Consider the following 22,158-nt stretch of genomic DNA (forward strand, 5'->3'; position numbering starts at 1 on the left):
TCGGCTGTGAGACTTTGCTTAATTTTCAAACCGGGGGGGGGGGGGGGGGGGGAGGGTACTCAGTATATGTGATGCGGTTGAGACCCCCATTTTCAGTCTAAATTTCCGTTCCAGAGCATCACCAATTCAAAAAGCCAGGGAAATTCCCATTTTTCCTGTTCCGAACACCCTCGTGATTTCTCGCTCCAGAAAGCGCCCGTCATGATCTTCAGCCGGTCAGAGCGGCGAGCTCGATCGGCTTCCCGCGCCCGCAGCTAACTTGTAGTCCAGTTATTTTAGCCCAAATTTTGACTAATCTTGGAACAAATTGCAACATAATTTTTTTCACCACAATGCACTTCTGTGAGGTCCCTAGTACAACGTACTAAAAGTCCCAAACTTTCCGGCCGAATAGGGTAAAGGCATCTAATTTGCATAAATCTAAGATGGCTGCCAAAATTAATTGATATGCCTTATCCTTCATATTTTTGCGCAAATAATGGGAAAATCTTGAAATGAATACGCAAGTCACTATATATGATTAAAATATTTCATAAAATAGGTGTATTATTTCAAGCATCGCGATTGGCCAATACGCGTCACATGACATCCACCTTTTTTGGGGTGCATTGCACGGCAGTGCAAAAGGTGTGCAACGAAAACAGTGAGAAGTCCCGGGAGAAGTCAAACAAAACTGTACTGTAACTTTTTAAGAATTTGTTTCTGTGTTGCTATTTCATAAAACAAAGCATGCACTTGCTCTATCGTGTGTAAAAGTACATGCAGAGAAAGCTCGGTTTCTTCATACAGATGGTGCGCACTGAGCACTCGCCGCCAGCTGCTCGTGCACAGTGCGGCACCTATCTTATAAAGAAACATCGCGTGCAGTGCATTTCCACTATAACGCACTCGGCAGTATCCAGGATAGATGTAGCTTTTAAATGTTGTAAATTGAGCATGCATTATTTATTTGTACAGTGCGTAACCCCCCCCTAAAAAAAAAAAAAAAAAAAACTACACTTTTGAAATGGCTACCAAATAGTAACAAATATATCACGGTGGGGGAGACTTATATATGGAAAGCCAATAAAGTCAACTTTCAAATGACACATAAAAATTTGGATAACTAGTCATGCTCGAGCGAGCAGTGCATGCCCACTGAAACAAAGGGTATGAAAATTAGACTGGGCCGGAATTAGCCTTACAATTTCTTTCAGGTTTGTTTGCTTGGAACTTGCAAAGGTGAGGGTTTAGTGATGAATTAATGAACAATTGTGATCAGTTTGTTGTTTGAGAAAATTTCATGAATTATTCAATTGAAAGCTAATGCATGAGTGATCATGAATTGCAATTTTTGAGCGCCCAGCTGAGGCGGATACCGGCGCTATATACAAGAACCCATCATCATCATCATCATCATCATTTTTAGTGCAGCATTTTGACTTTATCATGGGGATCTCAGCAATGTGTTCATGAGTCAGGAGAATAGGGAATAAGATAGGACTCAAGTTGGTGAAGTACGTTGATGGGATTAAGGTCAACAGAACATTTAGCAACCCCTCCCTCTATCTCTACTCCACCCACTTCTCCCCTCCTGAGAGACTAAGCTTGGCGGCTAGGCTGGGCAGGAATTTTCCTTGCAGTTTTTGAGAGGTTAGTCCTTTTGAACTTTTTTTTTCTTTCATAGAAAGATTTTATTCAAAATCAAACACGAAAGCAATTCAATTTACAAAAAAAAAATCATGAAGCGAACATGTTTGCAACAACTGCACATGCGTACTATTATCTAATGATAAAACAAAATTATGATGTTTTTGACTGAGAACCCTTTCAATTTCACAATAGCGTTTCAATACGTTCTTAAAAGAGCTAAAATACAACCGATCACCCTTACAACGTGTTGAAAAAATAAAATATTTAGCGTAAAGAATATAACGGTTTACAAAAGAGTATTGGGCGTCAGGGCAACCAAACAAAAATAAATTCTTATTCAAATACACGTCATTGTTCAAATAAGAGGTTTGAAAGTTTTGAATAAATATTGTTGAGTTACAGGGCAGTCCCAAAACAGATGTGAAATACTTTCAACAGAGGAAGAACAAAATGTACATAAATTAGATTCAGACAAGCCAATATCGTAAAGATGTTTGTTCACCCCTATTATCCGATTGAAAAGTTTATATTGAAAGTACACACAAAAAACAGAAACTTGCATGTGTTAGTAATCGTACTCAAATGTCAAAATAATTTTGACACTATAGCGACATACTTTGATGAGTACTTTCACTCAATGAAGGTACTTTGAAAACTCATCTTGTCGAGTATATTTCATTTGACACTATAGTGACACATCAAGTGAGTAAATTTGAATAACTCAATCTAATGAGTAACTTAACCCAGTGTAATGAGTATGTTTAAAGTATATTTACTGACTTTTTGAGTATGTGAGCATATTACACACTTGATTAGTTTTAGCGATAATCTGACGATTAACTGCGCTGAGAAAATGAGTAGTATATGACTCTTGTATGTGAGTTTTGGGGTGTTGAGATCATGCATCCAAGTAATTTTACTCGGATCTCGCGTTAATTGCTTGCGCGCACACGTGATACCGGCCAAATGTGCAGAGCATGAAGACTTTTCTGGTAAGTTCTACATGTCTTTTTATTTATTTTCCCCCTTTTCTTCTATAATTACTTTTCTTGACAATAATAGCTTAGACCTACATGTATGGGGCAAACATAAATGCTATTTATGGTGACAACAGGGTGCATTGATCTACATTCTCATCCATCCGAGGCTCACGCCTCTCGGTTTGGGTAACCACACACCAGCCTGTTGTTGCGCCGCTACCCCGGGGCCAGAATTACATAAATCATGATTACATAAATCATGGACGATGTCACTTATTTGCCCTCCTCATAAATGACTCCAGCAATCGTAGCGGCACACTGGCCTTCACTCCCTTCTGGCCCCGGGGTAGCGGCGCAACAACAGGCTGGTGTGTGGTTACCCAAACCGAGAGGCGTGAGCCTCGGATGGATGAGAATGTAGATCAATGCACCCTGTTGTCACCATAAATAGCATTTATGTTTGCCCCATACATGTAGGTCTAAGCTATTATTGTCAAGAAAAGTAATTATAGAAGAAAAGGGGGAAAATAAATAAAAAGACATGTAGAACTTACCAGAAAAGTCTTCATGCTCTGCACATTTGGCCGGTATCACGTGTGCGCGCAAGCAATTAACGCTAGATCCGAGTAAAATTACTTGGATGCATGATCTCAACACCCCAAAACTCACATACAAGAGTCATATACTACTCATTTTCTCAGCGCAGTTAATCGTCAGATTATCGCTTTACCTGGCTGTGAGTTTTTTCACCCGTTCTGCTATCATACCTTACAAACTTGAAGAAAAACTCATTTGTACGGATTGTTTTACATACTTTCACTGACAGGGATACTCAAGAAAAGTAGTTAATAAGTAATGTCCTTGAAAAAAAGATCAGGTGTAACAGAAACCCAGATTCTCGAGTAAAAACACATACGTTACGAATTTTTGCACTTAATTCTTTATGTAAAAAACTATTTTACTCATGGAAAATAGTTCTCGTTTTTTGTGTGTATAGCGGAGTTTTGTTGAAAGACAGCATTTAAAGGGAATCATATACAATCTGTTCCAATTATTAACCGGTTCATTTAAAATGGATGCCCATTTTGATTGCGAAGTAGGGGACCTTAAGATTTTATCAACAGAAATTCTATGGATAAACTTGCATACCTTAAAAACAATATTTTTTTTTTTACAACAAATCTTCTTGAGTTGTTCTACTCTCAACAAGATGTTGACTAAAATGTTTCCATTCATTGGGTATTGCAGAAATCAATGAAAAATATTCAAGAAAATTACAATAAATTTCGTATTTTTGTAAGAAAGTTGTATGTGAGAGAAAATTGTTTTGTTCATCCATTAAATGTTTAATACTGATGATCTCATTTTTAAGCCAAAGTTGTTTATATATAACTTTCCCATCTACTTTGATCAATGAGTTATTCCATAACACTTGATTCTTTATATTCAAATCAGATAAATTAGGAGAGAATGTTAAACGACTCCAAGTAATTAAAATTTCTCGAATGAATTGATTTTTTATTTGTAATATTTTGGGATCATAGCATTTTAAATTACATGTCCAAAACAATTCTCCTCCAAAGGTGACCAAGTTGAGTTCGAAAAAACATTTCCATTTTCCTTTATTTTCTGTGCACATATAATGTTTAACCCACGCAATTTTCAAGTCAGAAATTACAGAAGGTAATAGTCCGGCAGCCCAGGAGATTTATTCAACCGAAAGCCGGACAAGCAAATGACCCCATAGCTGGATGGCATGGACCCTGACGTTTACAAAAATGCATTGCTGCCGTGTTCTATCCGTGGTCTTCCCTCCGAAATGACGTAATATATGACGTCACTACAAAAGGGCCCTATTTCACCATTTTTTAGACATTCTACACATAGCATGAAGTCAAGGGATAATATCTCAGTCAAACCATGCTTGTTTTGTATGAAACTTTCAAAATATATTGTTCAAATAATGCATGAGAGATATGCACAATTTCACGTACAGAAATTATTGTTTACATATGCAAATTACGTAATGAAATTTGCATATCATTCGTTTGGGAGATTTCTTGCATAAAAATTGTCGAAAATCGATTCAGAAATTTATTTTCTTTTTTAGTGTATTTTATTTGATATATTTCCTCTCAAGCATAATATCATTCTCTTCATCTATATCTCCACTTTTAGAAAATATATGTCAGTAATTGAAAATGACATCATATACTGTGATTTCAGCCCCCTTTTCAATATGATGCGCACATAGAAATCGTGCGTTTTTTGCCTATTTTCACCATATAGCTGAGGTGTGCGAACGATATGCCTACTTTATTGATGTTTCCTGCATTTTGCATGATATTAAATCTTCCAAACAACATATTTTCATCTTCATTATGTCTCTGCTGATAAATAAATGATTTCAGCAAAGATCGATTGCCCACTGGGCAGTCTATAGGCTTCGTTATCAGCCTAGTTTTCAACAATGAACCTATACCATGTATGACTGCATTATTGTAGTCAAGTCGGAAATGGGAGTTCCTTTGCACCATCATAATATATTTTTCACTCAACGTTTTTGTATTTGCCTGAAGTGTCTAGTTAATTAATCTTGATGTTCCCTTTGCAAGCTCGTGTCCAACGGGGTTCAAAATTTATATCTTTGGCGGCCCTCTTGGATTTTTTAATGAAAAGTAATTATTTTCATATCTTTTGCACAGAGTGTGACAATCTTAAATGAATACGCATTTCACTTTGATTCGGATAGTAGAAATCGATTGAATTCGTTTTCTGGACAGCTAATATATTTTGAAATAAAATTTATCCCGAAATTGCCATGATTTTGGTCAAAAATTTGCATGTGCATTGATATCTATCTGTTCAATCATTAACATGAACAACTATTGCACAATATCAGCATTCGACACGAAAGAGGATATAATATACCGATAACACTGAAACGCTTCATGACAGTATGTAACTATGTCTTGATTTGCTTAGTTAAAGGGCAAATATACCATATATTACTCGATATTGCGATGAAATGACACCAAAAAGCAACCTTTGTAACAGTATTTTTTTCCTCTATCATCTACATTGTAAAGAAATGAGGGCGCAGCAAAGCCTACCCCCCCCCCCCTTTGTGGGACCGCCGGAGTCTTCCATCCTTTTTTCGTGTTTTGCCCATTTCTTGGAAAATTCGACATTTTTTGAGCCCCATTGAAGGGAAAAGACGTTTCTGCTTTGCAAAAAAGTCACTTTTATTGTTGTTTACCACTTCGGGATAAAAGAGTAGAGTTTTCTCTATCTGCTACATAATTACAAAGAAGTGCTGGTACAGCAAAGCCTATCCCCTCTGGGGACTGCCAAAGTTACCCACCCTTTTTACGTATTTTACACATTTATGGGAAAATATGCTAATTTGGAGCCCCGATTGAGGCAAAAAACGTTTCTGATAGGGAATAAAGCCACTCTCATTCTTTTGAAACTACATGGAGATAAAAGAGTAGAGTTTCCTCTATCTGCTACATATAAAAAAGTGCTAGCATATTGAAGTATACCCCCTTAAGGGGGCGTCGAAATCACCTACCCCTTTTCCATATTTTACCTATTTATGAGAAAATGCTATTTTCGAGCCCCCATTGAGGCAAAAAGTGTTGCTGCTATGTAGTAGGGCACTTTTTTATTGTTTTTAAACTATATGGAGACAAAAGAGTAGAGTTTCCTCTATCAGCTACATATAAAGAAGTGTTGGCATATTGGAGCATACCCCCCTTAGGGGGTCGCCAAAATCCCCCACCCCTTTTCCATATTTTACCTATTTATGGGAAAATATGCTATTTTCGAGCCCCCATTGAGGCAAAAAATGTTTTCTGCTATATAGTAAAGCCAGTTTTATTCTTTTGAAACTACGTGGAATTAAATGAGTAGACTTTCTTCTATCTGCTGCTAGTAAGTGGTTGCACAGCAAAGCCAATCCCCTCTGGGGGTTCCCAAAGTCACCCACCCCTTTTCCATATTTTTTTTTCCCATATATGGGAAAATCTTGGAGCCTCTGAAGAAGGTAGAAGTCGATATGCCAGCACTCTTTTTACATGTAGCTGATAGAAAAAAGCCTATTCTTTTATTTCCAAGTGGTTTCCAAAATCAAAACTAGCTTTACTATTTCGCAGAAATGCCCTTTTGCCTGAATGGGGACTCAAACACTGCAATTTTTTCTATAAAGAGGGAAAATATACTTAAAAGTTGGAAGAGTTCGGCAGCCCCTGAAGGGGGAAGGCTTCAGTGTGCTACCACATCTTTGTGTAACTGATAAAGAAGATCATACTTTGTCATCTTTATGTGCTTACAAAACAAAAACAAGGGCTTTACTGCAAGGCAGAAACACCTTTTGCCTCAATGGTTCTCCAAAATGACGAATTTTCCGAGAAATTGGCAAAGTACGAAAAACGGATTTGGTGACTTTGGCAGCCCCCTGAGGGGTAGGCTTTGCTATGCCCTAACTTCTTTATATGTAGCTGATAGAGAAAGGCCTACTCTTTTGTCTCTAAGTGATTTGAAGGAAAAAATACATACCCAAAACAAAATTTTGCCACATTGGGGGCTCCGAAAAGCACGATATCATAATAGCCAAGCTACGGATAAGGGTGTGGTATGTAACCTTCTACTGGCTCTTGTGTGACTATGCTTTAAAGGAGAACTATATTGATTATGAATGTGGTCTTATTATATGTCAATGGAAAGGTAATGATGTGGGGATTATCAGTGGGTCATTCAAAAATAACGAAAATAATACATAAGGTGAAAATCGCCGATTAAAAACGCTCAAAATGCCTCTCCGAAATATGCCTCGCATCGGTCTCTGAATTGACTTGAATTTGATGACGTCACTCTCTGTACGAGATGCGTGATTGGCTCTCCCACGTGAAGCTCCACTTGCATGCAAAACCTGTTGGGAGGGTACGTTTTCTCCACACTGTCACTGAATACTTCGATCACGAAATGAAAGAAAACCCAGAATTTTATCTAGATTTGGATTTTAAAATTGGTGATTTTGAAGATGAAGAGAATGATGATGAAATGAACAACAAAGTGACGTAGTTGGAGGTAAATTGGGGGAATTATGCCGATGATGATGAGTCGGACAATTCAACTTGCAACACGATCACATGCCGATTCGCTACCTAACTCATGCAGCTGCTAAGTGCTAGCTACACCGCGCGGGCCAAATTGAATTCATGAAAATGAATTACCACACTGTCCAGACAGAGTCTCTTACCTCTGTGACTATGAAGAAGGAAAATAATGATAAAACTGTACTTACAACAAGTGAATGTAATCCGAACCTGAAGGCAACTCAACGAATAGCAGCAGACGATATGCACCGACGATAAACTTCATGTGGCTGGGATAGATTGTCACTAGATGTAATTTTTATCTCATTAATTTGACAAAATTACGAAACTCGGGGAATTATTTATCTATATAAAAATATAGTAACATCTCGTATTATTTTTTAAATTACGATAAAACCTTTTAAAAGCTCGTATATGTGATCGTAATCAAAATCACAAACATGCCGTATTGCTTGCTCGCCTTGGCTGAGAGAGTAGATCTATGCACGTGTTGCACAGCTCTCAATCAAGCTACGCATGTTGGGGATCTTTTACATCTAATTCTAATTTACCTCAACGTCTTCCTTCAAAAAACGTTTTATCGTAATTTAACTGTTACTATATTTTTATATAGATAAATAATTCCCCGAGTTTCGTAATTTTGTCAAGTTAATGAGATAAAAATTACATCTAACAGAACGAGTGACAATCTATCCCAGCCACATTAAGTGTATCATCGGTGCATATCATCTGCTGCTATTCGTTGAGTTCATTTGCCTTCAGGTTCGGATTACATTCACTTATTTGTAAGTACAGTTTTATCATTATTTTCCTTCTTCATAGTCACAGAAGTAAGAGACTCTGTCTGGACAGTGTGGTAAGTCATTTTCGTGAATTCAATTTGGCACGCGCACTTAGCAGCTGCATGAGTTGGTAGCGAATCGGCATGTGATCGTGTTGCAAGTTGAATTGTCCGACTCCTCATCATCGATTCCCCCAATTTACCCCCAACTACGTCACTTTGTTGTTCACTTCATCATCATTCTCTTCATCTTCAAAATCATCAATTTGAAAATCCAAATCTAGATAAAATTCTGGGTTTTCTTTCATTTCGTGATCGAAGTATTCAGTGACAATGTGGAGAAAACGTACCCTCGCAACAGGTTTTGCATGCAAGTGGAGCTTCACGTGGGAGAGCCAATCACGCCTCTCGTACAGAAAGTGACGTCATAAAAAAATCCCCAATTTCGCGGACGTAATTCTGCGTGTTTGAAGCATTCAGAGAGAGAACTTTAAACTATCAATTAACTGAGTTCCATCGGTCTCCATGATAAATGATGTACACCATCGTGTTCTCCTTATTTTCTCCTTTGATTTGATATATGATTCTCCATTTTTACGATTTTCAATATATTTCTCCTTTAAGGTGCCCGAGAGTAATTGCATGCAAAATGAAAATGCAGAGCAATGCCTCGATCCTCTATCTTTTTCAGGAGATTTCATTATTATAAAAGTTGCTTTGTGTAGAAAACGTCTTTTACCCTCATACACATGATACAATTAATACATACCTTTCTATCGATCGCTAAGCACGTTACATGCATTTCTGCATGTTAGGCACATCAACATGCAAGATTAAGCACATAGATGTCAATGCACATGATTATTTTGGTTCAATTTTTTTTGATGAATTCTTGTTTTTTCCAAAACCGGACTATTCAGAAAACAATTTCAACCGATTTCTACTATCCAATTTAAGTAAAATGCGTATCCATTTAAGATTGTCCCATTGTCAGACTCTGTGCAATAAAATATGAAAAAAAAAATGATTTTCATTAAAAAAAGTCCAAGAGGGCCGCCAAAGATATCAATTTTGAACCCCGTTGGACACGATTTTGCAAAGGGAACATCAAGATTAATTAACTAGACACTTCAGGCAAATACAAAAACGTTGAGTGAAAAATATTTTGATGGTAGGGCCTACACAGGTACCCCCTTATCCGACTCGACTACAACGATGCAGTCATACATGGTATATGTTCGTTGTTGAAAACTAGACTGAAAACGTAGCCTATAGACTGCCCAGTGGGCAATCAATCTTTGCTGAAATCATTTATTTATCAGCAGAGACATAATGAAGATGAAAATGTGTTGTTTGGAAGATTTAATATCATGCAAAATGCAGAAAACATCAATAAAGTAGGCATATCGTTCGCACACCTCAGCTAGATGGGGCTATATGGTAAAAATAGGCCAAAAACGCACGATTTCTATGTGCGCATCATATTGAAAATGGGGCTGAAATCACAGTCTATAATGTCATTACTAATTACTGGCATATATTTTCTAAAAGTAGAGATATAGATAAAGAGAGTGATATTATGCTTGAGAGGAAATATATCAAATAAAATACACTAAAAAAGAAAATAAATTTCTGAATCGATTTTCGACAATTTTTGGTGCAAGAAATCTCCCAAACTAATGATATGCAAATTTCATTACGTAATTTGCATACGTAAACAATAATTTCTGTTCGTGAAATTATTCATATCTCTCGTGCACTATTTGAACAATATATTTTGAAAGTTTCATACAAAAAAAGCATGGTTTGACTGAGATATTCTCCCTTGACTTCATGCTATGTGTAGAATGTCAAAAAAATGGTGAAATAGGGCCATTTTGTAGTGACGTCATATATTACGTCATTTCGGAGGGAAGACCACGGATAGAACCCGGCAGCAATGCATTTTTTGTAAACTTCAGGGTTTATGCCATCCAGCTATGGGGTCATTTGCTTGTCCGGCTTTCGGTTGAATAAACCTCCTGGGCTGCCGGACTATAAATGTAACATTTTTAATCCACCTTGACTATAGTCTCCAATAATTGTAAGACGACTGATTTTATCCGGTTTTTCATTCCAAATAAAAGCTTACATTAAATGTTCTAATTCTTTCAAAAATCTTCTGGAGGTTTTGGTAATACAGACAATAGAAATATGATTTGAGAAAGGCCGAGTGACTTCAAAATAGTTATCTTCCCTATTGGGGATAAATTTCTCATTTTCCATACTCTTAAAACATTCTTTATTTTCTTAAGCTTTGGAATAAAATTCAATTCAAATATGTATTTTAAGTCAGGTGAAAAATATACTGCCAATAATCTAAATGGGCCATTAGAAAATCTTAATCCGGAAAAGGATATTTCTGGAGGATGTGCTTTATAATAACCAAGTGCCACAATTTCAGATTTATTTCGATTAATGCAAAGCCCTGAAAAACCTTAAATTCATCCAAAATATACATAATGATTTTAAGAGACTTGATGTCATTTATATGAAATGTTGTGTCATCTGCATAAGAGTTAACCTTAATTTCTATTCTATTCAAAACTTAACTGCCAAGTGACCGGTGGCTGATGGTCACTTTTTCTTCATTGAATGATTTCCAAGAAATTGACTGATTATGATGATTTATGAAGTAATTTATTGAAAAATCTGAATGTTTGATTGATCACGCTGCACATTGAACATGATGAATGAGTTGATTTATTGATAAATTGTTGATTGAATGCAGTGGCGGACCGTGACCCCGAGGAGACAAAGCATTGGGGGGGGGGGGCACGGCATTGTTCACAAACAATGCAGTGCCCCCCCCCCCCCCAATGCTTTGTCTCCTCCGGGTCACGGTCCGCTACTGATTGAGTGATTGATAAGAAAAAAGTTGATGCCCCAATTTAATGAAATTTATCATTGGATCAACATTCTGCTCTGGACTTCACGCGTACATGACAATAACAATCAGTGGCTCAACCATTGTCAACTGGAGGGAAGGGCAGGAGAGAGAGAAAGAGAGGGAGAGAGAGAGAGAGAGGGGGGGGGGTAAATGTTCTGTTGACCCTTATTCCATCAACATACTTCTCCCAATTAAGTCTTATCTCATCCCCTATTCTCCCGACTCCCATGAACACATTGCTGAGATCCACATGATAACGTTTAGATTTAGATTTATTCATTTTCCGTTCACGCAGCACAACAAAATCAAAGTAACAATATATAGTCAAATATAAAGTACAATATCAATCGGAATAATGCATAAGAATTAGAAGGTATAAACAATGAGATCTAATGCGAACTAAAGTAACTTTGACCAATATAAAACAGAACAGAGGGGCTTGCCAAGAAAAGCAAAGCTTGTATGGGAGGCAAGCCCCTGTAACTTTATTAGTTTCAATACGTAGAGGCAACATTACAAAACTACAGTGCGTATCAAAAAAAAAAAAAAAAATACGGGACAGATTTGAAAAGTCTATATAATTTTGTTTCAAATTATGATGTATATATTTTAGTGTTAATAGGTGCTCTGAAGTCTTATCTTTCAAATGCCACTAAAAAATTAGTTTCGTTCATGCTTGAGTGAACACGGAATGTTTTTGTGTGGGGTTAAAAAGGAGGCTTGCGCCAAAGTGACATAAAATTATGAATATGATGATCGGACTTTTTGCTAATCAGCAGACTTCCTCTTAACCCTTTCATTATCTTTGCCATAATTTTCGATTTATGCGGTCAAAATTCATTTTCACATCTGTAAATTTGCTTGAATTGTTCTATTCCTGTTACTTTTTATTATGTTCTCCTTCAGCTTTGAATATTCCTTCTTCAAGCAAAAACAAAAAAAATTCAACCGAAGTATGGGAGAGCGTGTATTTTTTTCAAAACCTTTCATTGTGTGCTACAAAGCTTATGGTGCCTTTGAACAGTGGCACGCAGATGGGCGAGGGCTGAGGGGTGCTCCCCCCCCCCCCTCTTTAAAAAAGAAGAAAAAAAAAAAACGTGGAAAAGAAATAAAAGGAAAGATAAAAAGTGAACTATGATTTATTTTCTGAATATTATGTCAAAATCTATCACAAAATTTGATATTTTAATAAAAAAAAGTGAAAAGAATTGAATATTGACTCAATACATCATTGCTATTGAAAGACATGAATCCTTTCCTGTTTGTCCTGTCAAGCACATAATTAAACTTGGCCAAGGAATCAACCCCCCCCCCCCCGAATAGGGATTCATGTTTTAAATGTACCATAAAATAATTCGTTTCACATAATAAAATGATTTGAATAATTACAAGGTTTCCCAATTAATAATGCAAATCTTCTTGCTTGTGTTGACAAAAAGTCTTCTTTTCTTATTTATGAAGGAAAGTTCAAAGGTAAAGAAGTTCAAATGAAAAAAACAAAATAATTCAAGTAAATAAATAAATTTGTAAATGAAATTTGACAGCATAATTCGAAAATCGTGGCAAAGATAATGAAAAGGAAAAAAAAGTCTCCTGATTAGCAAGAAGTCTGATCATCGAATTTCTAATTTCTGTCATTTTGGCGCAAGGCTCTTTTTGAACCCCCGACAAAAACGTCTCGTGTTCGCTCAAGCATGAACAAAATTAATGTATTTTGAATGGCATTTTAAAGATAAGATTTCAGAGCAACTATTAACATCAAAATTTAGATGTCATAACTTGACACAATTTTTTATAGACTTTTCAAAACTGTCCCGTTCTTTTTATACGCACTGTATAGTATAAAAGAGAGACGGAAGACAGTTTAAAAGGAGGCGATACAAAATATCGAAGGTAACAACGAAAGAGTGACACAAATTAGAATAAATGATAATAGTAATTATTAAAAAAATAATATGGTCACAATAATTGTGATAATGAGGGAGAAACAGATAGGCAAATACAGGGAGAGAGGAGGGGTGCATGTGCAGTTGGAGGTGCAAAGAGGAGCATGGCAGGTGCGGGAAGAGGTCGGCAGGCAAGTTGTATCCAGGGAGGTAAAATAAAAATTCTTAGTAGTTTTTGTTGTAGTTTTAGTTATATGGTAGATTGACTTGTTTGCGTAAAGTATTGGCAAATAAGCATCTTTATAAGGTTATGTTTCAAAATAGTGATGCTTGGGGATTCCTTAAAGTCGTTGAGCAAGGAATTCCAATTTGAAATGCTGCCCCAAAAAGTGTTATTTGTGTTCACTAATGCATTTAAGTTCAATTTAATAATTTATGAAATTTGCTTTAACAGCCAAATTGGCCACGGTTGATTATTAATTTATCACAACGCCCTTAACTTTGCAAGTTCCAAAGGATTTGCCTCTCAAAAACTGACATAAATTGGAAAGCTAATTCCGGCCCAACCTAATTTTCATACCCTTTGTTTCCGTGGGCACTGCTCGCTCAAGCATGAAGAGTTTTCTAACTTTTTCGTGTCATTTGAAAGTTGGCTTTATTGGCTCCTTCCCCCCAAAGCGATATATTTTTTTTTATTTGGCAGCCATTTCAAAAGTGTATAGTTTTTTTTGGAACGCACTGTATAATAAATCGATAACAGTCGTTTCGAGACTGTCCGGTTAATATTTTTTCGAAAAATGTGAGAATTTATGCCAAAATGTCCATGTTTTCGGTCAAAAATCTGCATGTGCGTTGAAATCTTTCTGTTTTACGATTAGCATCAACAACTAATGCAAAATATCAGCATTAGACAAGAAAGGGGATATATCAACGAAAAATATTGATATGCTTAATGACGGTATTAATGTCTTAACTTGCTTAGATTAAGGGCAAATACATCCGAGTGTATTACTCGATATTGCAATAAAGTGACACCAAAAACCAACCTCCGTGTCTAAGTCACACCTCTGATGACGACTACAACGCAATCGCTGGCATGCCTTTAATCCTAAAAGGACTGGGGGGGGGGGGCATGTTCCCCCCTCGACGCTTCGCGCGATATTTCCGAAACGCACAAGTTAGCGCCGCAAAATTTTATGACTTTTTTTTGGGAAGTCTTGTGCAGCTATTGAGACCAAGTTCGCGACATACGGGTATAGCATCGCGACGTCACGTGACTTTTTACAAGACAATGTCATGCCGAAAATGGCGCATTTTTATACTTTGTGTACAAAGTCTATGGGAGATGAAATTCATATAAGGGTGATTATTTTTCGTTCTAATTGGTCTGCTTAATTGGTTTAGGGTTTAGTTTAGCTGTTAAATGGTCTGTAATAATTTCCATTAAAAAACCAATGAAAAACAAAAGATGAAAAAAAAACAAGAAAATACATATGGGAAAAATTGGTTTTTGCAATTTTTCTTTGTGGCAACCTTTAAATCTGATTTCAAAGATGAGATCTGCAAAAAAAGAGAAAATTTGAAGTGAAATTTGGTGTTAAATATGCAAATAATGTTTTTCATGAATAAATTTGCATATTTTATTCATAATAAATAAAAAATAATTATTTTCAGATTTGTGTTTATACTATCTTGTAGTTTATGTGGCAAGGAACTTGCGTGCCGAATTTAGGCGCGATCGTACGAACGGCGGCCGAGATCAGAGGGGGGGGGGGGGAGGGCATAATATGGGGCATCATGCCCCCCCCCCCCGTCCTCATTAGATCTGAAATAGCCCAGCCATTTTAGGGTTAAAGAGTACAATAGATTAAATCGGTCTTGCCTCGCCTTTGTTGGTGTGACTAACACGCATAAATACATTGTGATGTGCGTATAGCCATTGAAAGGTGTATATTACTTAGATTGGTAGGGCTAGATAGGGCGTTTCTACATATTATTAAAGTAACTTTTATGTTAATAAATCTCTTGTCAAAGTTAGAGGAAGTGTTTGAGAACATTAAAGCATTGTCCCGCAATAGCCCGTCGAAGGCACCCCCTTATCCGTAGCTTAACTATTAAAAGTATCGTTCTTTTTGGAGCCCGCAATGTGACAAAGTTGTGTCTTTGCTACAGAGAAAAACAGCTTTTATTGTCTTAAAATCACTTGGAGGCAAAAGAGTAGGCTTTACTTATAAAGAAGTGATGGCACAGCAAATCCTACACCCTCGGGGGTCTGCCGAAGTTACCATCCCTTTTTCATATTATGCCCATTTCTTGGAAAATTTGCAATTTTTAGCCCCATTGAGGCAAGAGGCGTTTCCCCTTTGCAGTAGACCACTTTTGATATTCCTCGATCAGCTGAATATAGAGAAGAAGTGCTGGCACAGCAAAGCCTATCCCCTACGGGTTTGACAAAGTCGCTCACCCCTTTTCCATATTTTGCCAATTTATGGAAAAATCTATAAATCCAGAGCCCTCATTGAGGCAAAAAGGTGTTTTTGTAACTTTCAGTGTTTAAAAAACACTTGGAAACGAAAGAGTAGCCTTTCCTCTATCTGCTTCGTTTAAAGAAGTGCTGGCATATTGAAGCCTACATCCCTCAGGGGACTGCCGAAATCACCCCACCCCTTTTGCGTATTTTGCGCATTTCTTGACAAATTCGCCATTTTGGAGCCCCATTGAGGTACAAGAAAAGGCGTTTCCCCCATTGTAGACCACTATTATTGTTTTGTAACCACTTGGAGATAACAAAATGAGATTTTCCTCTATCAGCTACATACAAATAAGTGCTGGCTCAGCAAAGCCTACCCCCTCAGGGGTTCCCGAAGCCTCCCCACCCTTTTTGCCTATCCCCCCCCCCTTTATTGAAACAAAATCACAGTTTTTTTACCCCCCTTCCCCCTATTCAGGCAAAAAGGCATTTCTGCTATATGGTAAAGTCACTTTTATTATTTGAAACCACTTAAAGATGAATAGGCTTTGTCTATCGGCTACATGTAAAAAACTGCTGGCAAATCGACGCACAGTGGGCCAGAATGAGTTGAAAGTGCGCCAAAATTATATTCCGAGTTAGATTTTTACTTAAACATGTTTCATATTGGTAATTTTGGGCGTATAATCGACTGAACATAATTTAAATCCGATGTGACGTCACCTTGATACCAAATTTTGATTGGCTACTCAAAACCCATCTGTGAAAAGACAAATTACGCCAAACAATGTGTAGTATATACATTATGTGTTATGTGCTACTTTAAGATTGACCAGAGTGAATGTTGGTTTATGGTTCTCACATGCCTAAAAAGTGTGTATGAGATGCCGAAAATATTTTTTTATGGCATCAAAATGATCATTGATTAGATTTCTTAAAAAAAACTTTAAAATCTGAAAAATACTAACCGTGCTTTATCAAGCTGTGTTGACTTGTGTAAAACGCAGAGTATAACACCACGAATGTATCACTATGAGGAGGGTTTTTGGCTGAAATTCTTCTACAAGTAAGTTTTATTTCTGAAAGAGTTGTGGGTATAGCCCTTATTTGCGTTAGCAACCTTTATTTTGTTTACATCATGCCCGGAATTCACGTCATTTTCATGGAATGGGAATCGTCGTGCAAAAGCGAACGGCAATGTACACCCATACGGTGCGCTACGACGACTGCGCGGTATAAAATATGCCGTTTTTGAACAGGTTTTGGGGATGTTGTATCAAGTAAAATCGGCTCTAACATGAAAACGGGCAAAAACGGGCAGCTAAATTTGGTATCGACTTAAAGCTTAGACATTGGGAAAAACTATGCCTATAGAATTTAGACGGAAATCCACGGACATCTAAACGTTTCTAATGTAAATACAAAAAACATGGATTTTCAGCCTATTTCGGGGAATAATCATCCTATATACCTCCTGAAAGGTGTCTTTTATCTACTTTGAACCCTTTCACACACAAAAAAAAATACATCAGGATAATGTGGGAGCCATTTTAGATTCCTACATGAAAAACCTCCTGTGATATGGCCTGTTTTCAACTAGGTTGTCATATACGCGACACTTCGCAAAATGTCACATTTTACGATTTGAGGTAGGAAATTAACAACCTTTATGCAAATTCCGGAATGAAATATTTTGCTGAAGTATTATTCAAAGTGTTGTCTTTCAGCTGGGCATGACAAAAATTAAAAATCTGAAAATGTCCAAAATGACTTTTGGCGCACTTTTGTTTCGCCTCGGCCCACTGTGCGACGCTACTAATTCAGTGGCTGTATGTATGTCACGCCACGATTTTTCCGATTTTGCCTAGTTAGAAAATTAGTCAATTTTAGCCCACCATTGAGGCAAAAGGCGTTTCTACCATGGGTGTCGATCGGTATTCTTGGTTGGGGGGGGGATGATTGACCCAAATGTTCTTGTGGATGGGGATCTTTCAACATAACTCCCACTAAAATCACAAGTTAAGACATTTGGGAGTGATTGATATGCATGGTGTTCTTGGAAACTCCTTCATTGTTGTAGTGTACTGTACTTATCTAAAAAAAAAAAATGAAAATTCAATTTGTGTTACAAGTAAGCCTATTCTAAACTCATACGAAAGAAAAAAATCACAAATTGTCTGGACCATGTACATAGTGATCTGTTTATTGAGCATGATGTATACACAGGAGCATCGATCAATTTTTCAGATGGGGGGGGGGGGATCATGAATCAACATTCCAAAGGCGCTCGATCATACAAAACGAACAAACTCATCCACATACCCCTACACCCCCACACACATAGGCTTATATTTTATATATATATAACTCATGAGAAAGATACACATATTTCACCCTCACCAACAATGCGAGCGCGAAACGCGAGCTGAATTTTTTTTAGTATGACATGAAAACAGGAAAAATGTACCTGTTTAGGTTTGTTTGTAGTAACTCATGAGGAGCATAGATAATGTATCTCACTAGAGAGCGAGCAAAAAAATCTTTATATTCTGACGTGAAAGCTTGATATTCTAAGCATTTTTGGTACCAATGATTAAGATGTGTATCTAGAAGAACAATAGATGCGAGCGCAAAGCGCCAGCTGAAAATTTTGATATTTCGATCTGGAAAAAAGACAGTTTAATGGACGCTTTTAATAAAGTACAAGATATATATCCAACAAAAGATTATTGCAAATCAAAGCGGGAGTTCTTTTGAGGTATAGAACTGAAAACGGGACATTATATTCACCTATTTAATCTTGAAAAGTACGGGGTTTTGGTAAATGATGCGAGCGCGAAGCGCGAGCTGAAAATTTTTATATTCCAATCTGAAAAGCAGACATTTTGAGCACGATTTTAAATCAAAATCGAGTCGGTATCTCAATCTCGCTTGCTGGTTTCAGTGTAGCATTACAATCTTATTTTATTTTTTAGTTGCACATGCGGAATTATTGGGAGGGGGGGACAAAACGATATGTTCCCCCAAATATTTTCATTGGTGGGGCGATCGCCCCCCCCCCCGGATCGACGCCTTTGTGTATACAACTTCTCTCTTAAATCTAACCCGACTGGCAATATCTTTTTTTCTTTATGCATGATGATAACATGCAGATTCGGACCAATTAAGACTAGCACAAATTACAAACTGAGTGGCTTCTCGTGTGCCATCAGGCTTACCGTCATTCCATAGAGCTATTACTGTAATAGCTATATGGACATTCCTTAGACGATTTATCTTGCCACCCTTTTACTCCCGTTTATTTTCCCACCCTTTTGAATTAATTGATTTATTAAAATTAATTTATTCACCAATGGTGGGATGGAACACCCTTTCAACAAAAGTTGTTTTTCGTTGGGGTCCTTTTATTTCATGTGTTAAAAATATCATATACATAAACATTTCATTCTTTTCCATCTTGAACTTCCACCCATCTGTTTAATAGTCCTGAAAAAGAATGTTTTTATTTAATAACAATATACACAAATTGCGAGGGAAACAAACTGATTGATGGCATACTATAAATATCATGATCAAACTTTTCATTTTTTCATCATCATTATTATTATTTTTCTACCCTAAATTATTTGGGGGGGGGGGATGATAGTACAGACCATCCCCCCCACTCGAAATATTGGGGGGATATACCCCCCCCATCCACCCCGTGATCGACACCCATGGTTTCTACTATAGTGTAAAGTCACTTTTATTTTTGTAAAACCACATGGAGATGAAAGAGAAGGCCTTTTCTATCAGCTACATATAACAAATTGTTAGCCCATCGACGCCTTCGCTCTTCAAGGGCTCCAAATTGACAGATTTCCCATTAATTGGCAAAATACGGAAAGGGGGTGAGTGACTTCGTTAGTAGGATGGGACATGTCTAATAGCTACATTTCATTTTTGTCTTGAACTCTGACATCGAGCAGGCAGAAAATGTCATCATTTTGGTGTACAACGTCACTTGACTAGCATATGATAGTTTCCGTGCCTAGACCCTATTATGTTAAACAATCAATACAGTCCAAACAGAATCGAATTATAGCAACCCTGAATTTATGTATTTAATTTTAATAGTAACAATGTTCTTGTAGTATAAATATTTGCTTACTGATATTTATGATATAGCTAGATAGTTTGAGGAGGCCAATGTTTATAGTAGTATCGAGTCCGGAATCGATTTGATTTGCAATCGGGTCTGAGTCCGTAGTATACACGAGCGTCGTCTGCTTCGTAAACTAAATGAGCGAATATGACCAAAACTAACCATTAGAACACTTTTCCCTATTCGAATTTTTTTGAAATTTTAGTGTAGTCTTCTATGGACCTCAAAAAAATGTTATGCATTGGAACAAATTATGTTGCAACTTGTTCCAAGTGGAAGTTAGAATGACTGGACTATTGCTCTGGTCCGATATGAATGAATCTAACAAGACGCGCGCTCGTTGTTTTTTACATAGCCGCTAACGATTACGCCTACGATTTAATGAGTTCCGGATACCCGGTCCGGATACCCTAAGTTTTGATGTGGTCCGTTCAAGAAAATTGCATTTTGAGCAATCGTTGATCCAGGAGCCATTCCGGAGACCCCCGTTTTAAGACAAAGATTTAGTAGCAAAGCCCCCTATTTTCGAGTTGGCGCGGCACATAGGAATCATGTATTAATTCAAACCACCTAAGTAGTTTGTATAAAAAAAAAATCAAAACGGTTGTTTTCGACTCGCCGTACGGCCGCCGTATAGCAAATGTGACCAAGGTATTAATCTTACAAAACATTATGGGAATTTTCTTTTTCTTTCTACCATTTTTTGCAGATGCCATGGTACAATGGTTGGAAAGTTTCCGAACGTGGTAAAGATGCCGCATCGAAAGATATTCCTAATGCACATGGTGATACCCTCCTCCAGGCGTTAGATTCTATTTTAATGCCTGATAGACCAACATCTAAGCCTCTTCGAGTACCGCTCCAGGATGTCTACAAAATTGGTGGTAATAGCATTGTTTCTTGTAGTTATAATCCCTTGCATTGGATGTGATGGGACAGTCTCTGGTTGATCACCGTGTAAACAATAATTGGGTTTCTAATTGGGAGGGTACGCTCCATACACACACACGAACACACATACAAACGTTTCCCGCTAATTAGCCTGATCTCCAATGTAAAAATACAACAAACCAAAGAAAAATCCTTTAATTAACTAGATTTGAATTCGTCATGCGGACGAATTAGGTGGTCTGTCGTAGAAAGATAAATACTAGTAGATAAACATTCATAATTATTTAAACAAATGAGTAGATATAAGATTGACAGATAAATAGACAGTCAGATAGACATACATATTTAAACAGATACACATAGGAAAGATAAATATATAAATGGAGAGATAAATGATAAGTGGATAGATTAATAGAATGTAGATAAATTATATCTGGATATATAGATAGACAGATAGATCGATTGATAGATATAGATAGATATATACATGTATACGTATTAGATAGGTAGACAAATAGACATTGTATATAGATAGATAGATAATGACTGATGACAAAAATTACGATGATGATGAGGATGATGATAATAATGATTGATGACAAATAAGATGATGATAACGGTGATTATGATATTACATATTCACAGATGGACAGACAGAAAATATATCGATATATTTATTGATAAATAAACAGATAGAATAACATATTAAACAGATTTAATAGATAGATAGATATTAGATAGACAGACAAATAAACAGACATAATTACTTGAACAGATCAATAGACATTAGCAGAAAACACCGTAGCAGAAAACATCGTAATAATTTCAACCACATTCGGGGCGTATTTTCAAAGTAACCGTAAGGAATGCTCAAAATATGATATTAGCCGAAGCAGAATATAATTTTGATGCAGCTAGACAAACGCAATCCTTTGCCTCGCGCGCCCGGGGGTGGGGGGGGGGGGGGGGCTCCGCCTCGTGGAAATACCCGAAACAGGGAAAGTGCAAAAACAAACAAACAACTGATGCTCTCAGCCGAAGTTTACAGCATCCTGGTACACAGTAGGTTAACCCTCTGATGTCAGGTCATCGGTTAGGGTAACCTCCTAGAAGAGAGAAAGTGTTGGGGGTAATGATAGTCCAGATTGGACCTTGTTGTTTGGAAGTGCTCTTTCCCAAAGCTAACATAGAGGGCACATGTCTCCCAACCTCTAATCAGCGCCAATCCACTCATGGTCGCACGGGCCTAATCAAAACTTACAGGCAACAGATATTCATTCGAGCCAACAGTGTGCACACTATGCATATCTACAATTTTGCATTAT

General features: G+C 37.1%; 1 protein-coding gene across 1 annotated transcript in view; it reads left to right on the forward strand.

Annotated features, from left to right (window-relative positions):
* Positions 1–20,873, forward strand: part of LOC129276324 (elongation factor 1-alpha 2-like) — a 37,294-nt gene extending 16,421 nt beyond the window's left edge. The window contains exon 4 of the mRNA XM_054912713.2: positions 20,652–20,873. Coding sequence (XP_054768688.2) covers positions 20,652–20,873 — 222 coding nt within the window. The remainder of the gene's footprint in view (positions 1–20,651) is intronic.
* Positions 20,874–22,158: the final 1,285 nt, after the last annotated feature.

This window comes from Lytechinus pictus, chromosome 14, assembly GCF_037042905.1.
Source record: "Lytechinus pictus isolate F3 Inbred chromosome 14, Lp3.0, whole genome shotgun sequence".
In the NCBI taxonomy this organism is placed as follows: domain Eukaryota; kingdom Metazoa; phylum Echinodermata; class Echinoidea; order Temnopleuroida; family Toxopneustidae; genus Lytechinus; species Lytechinus pictus.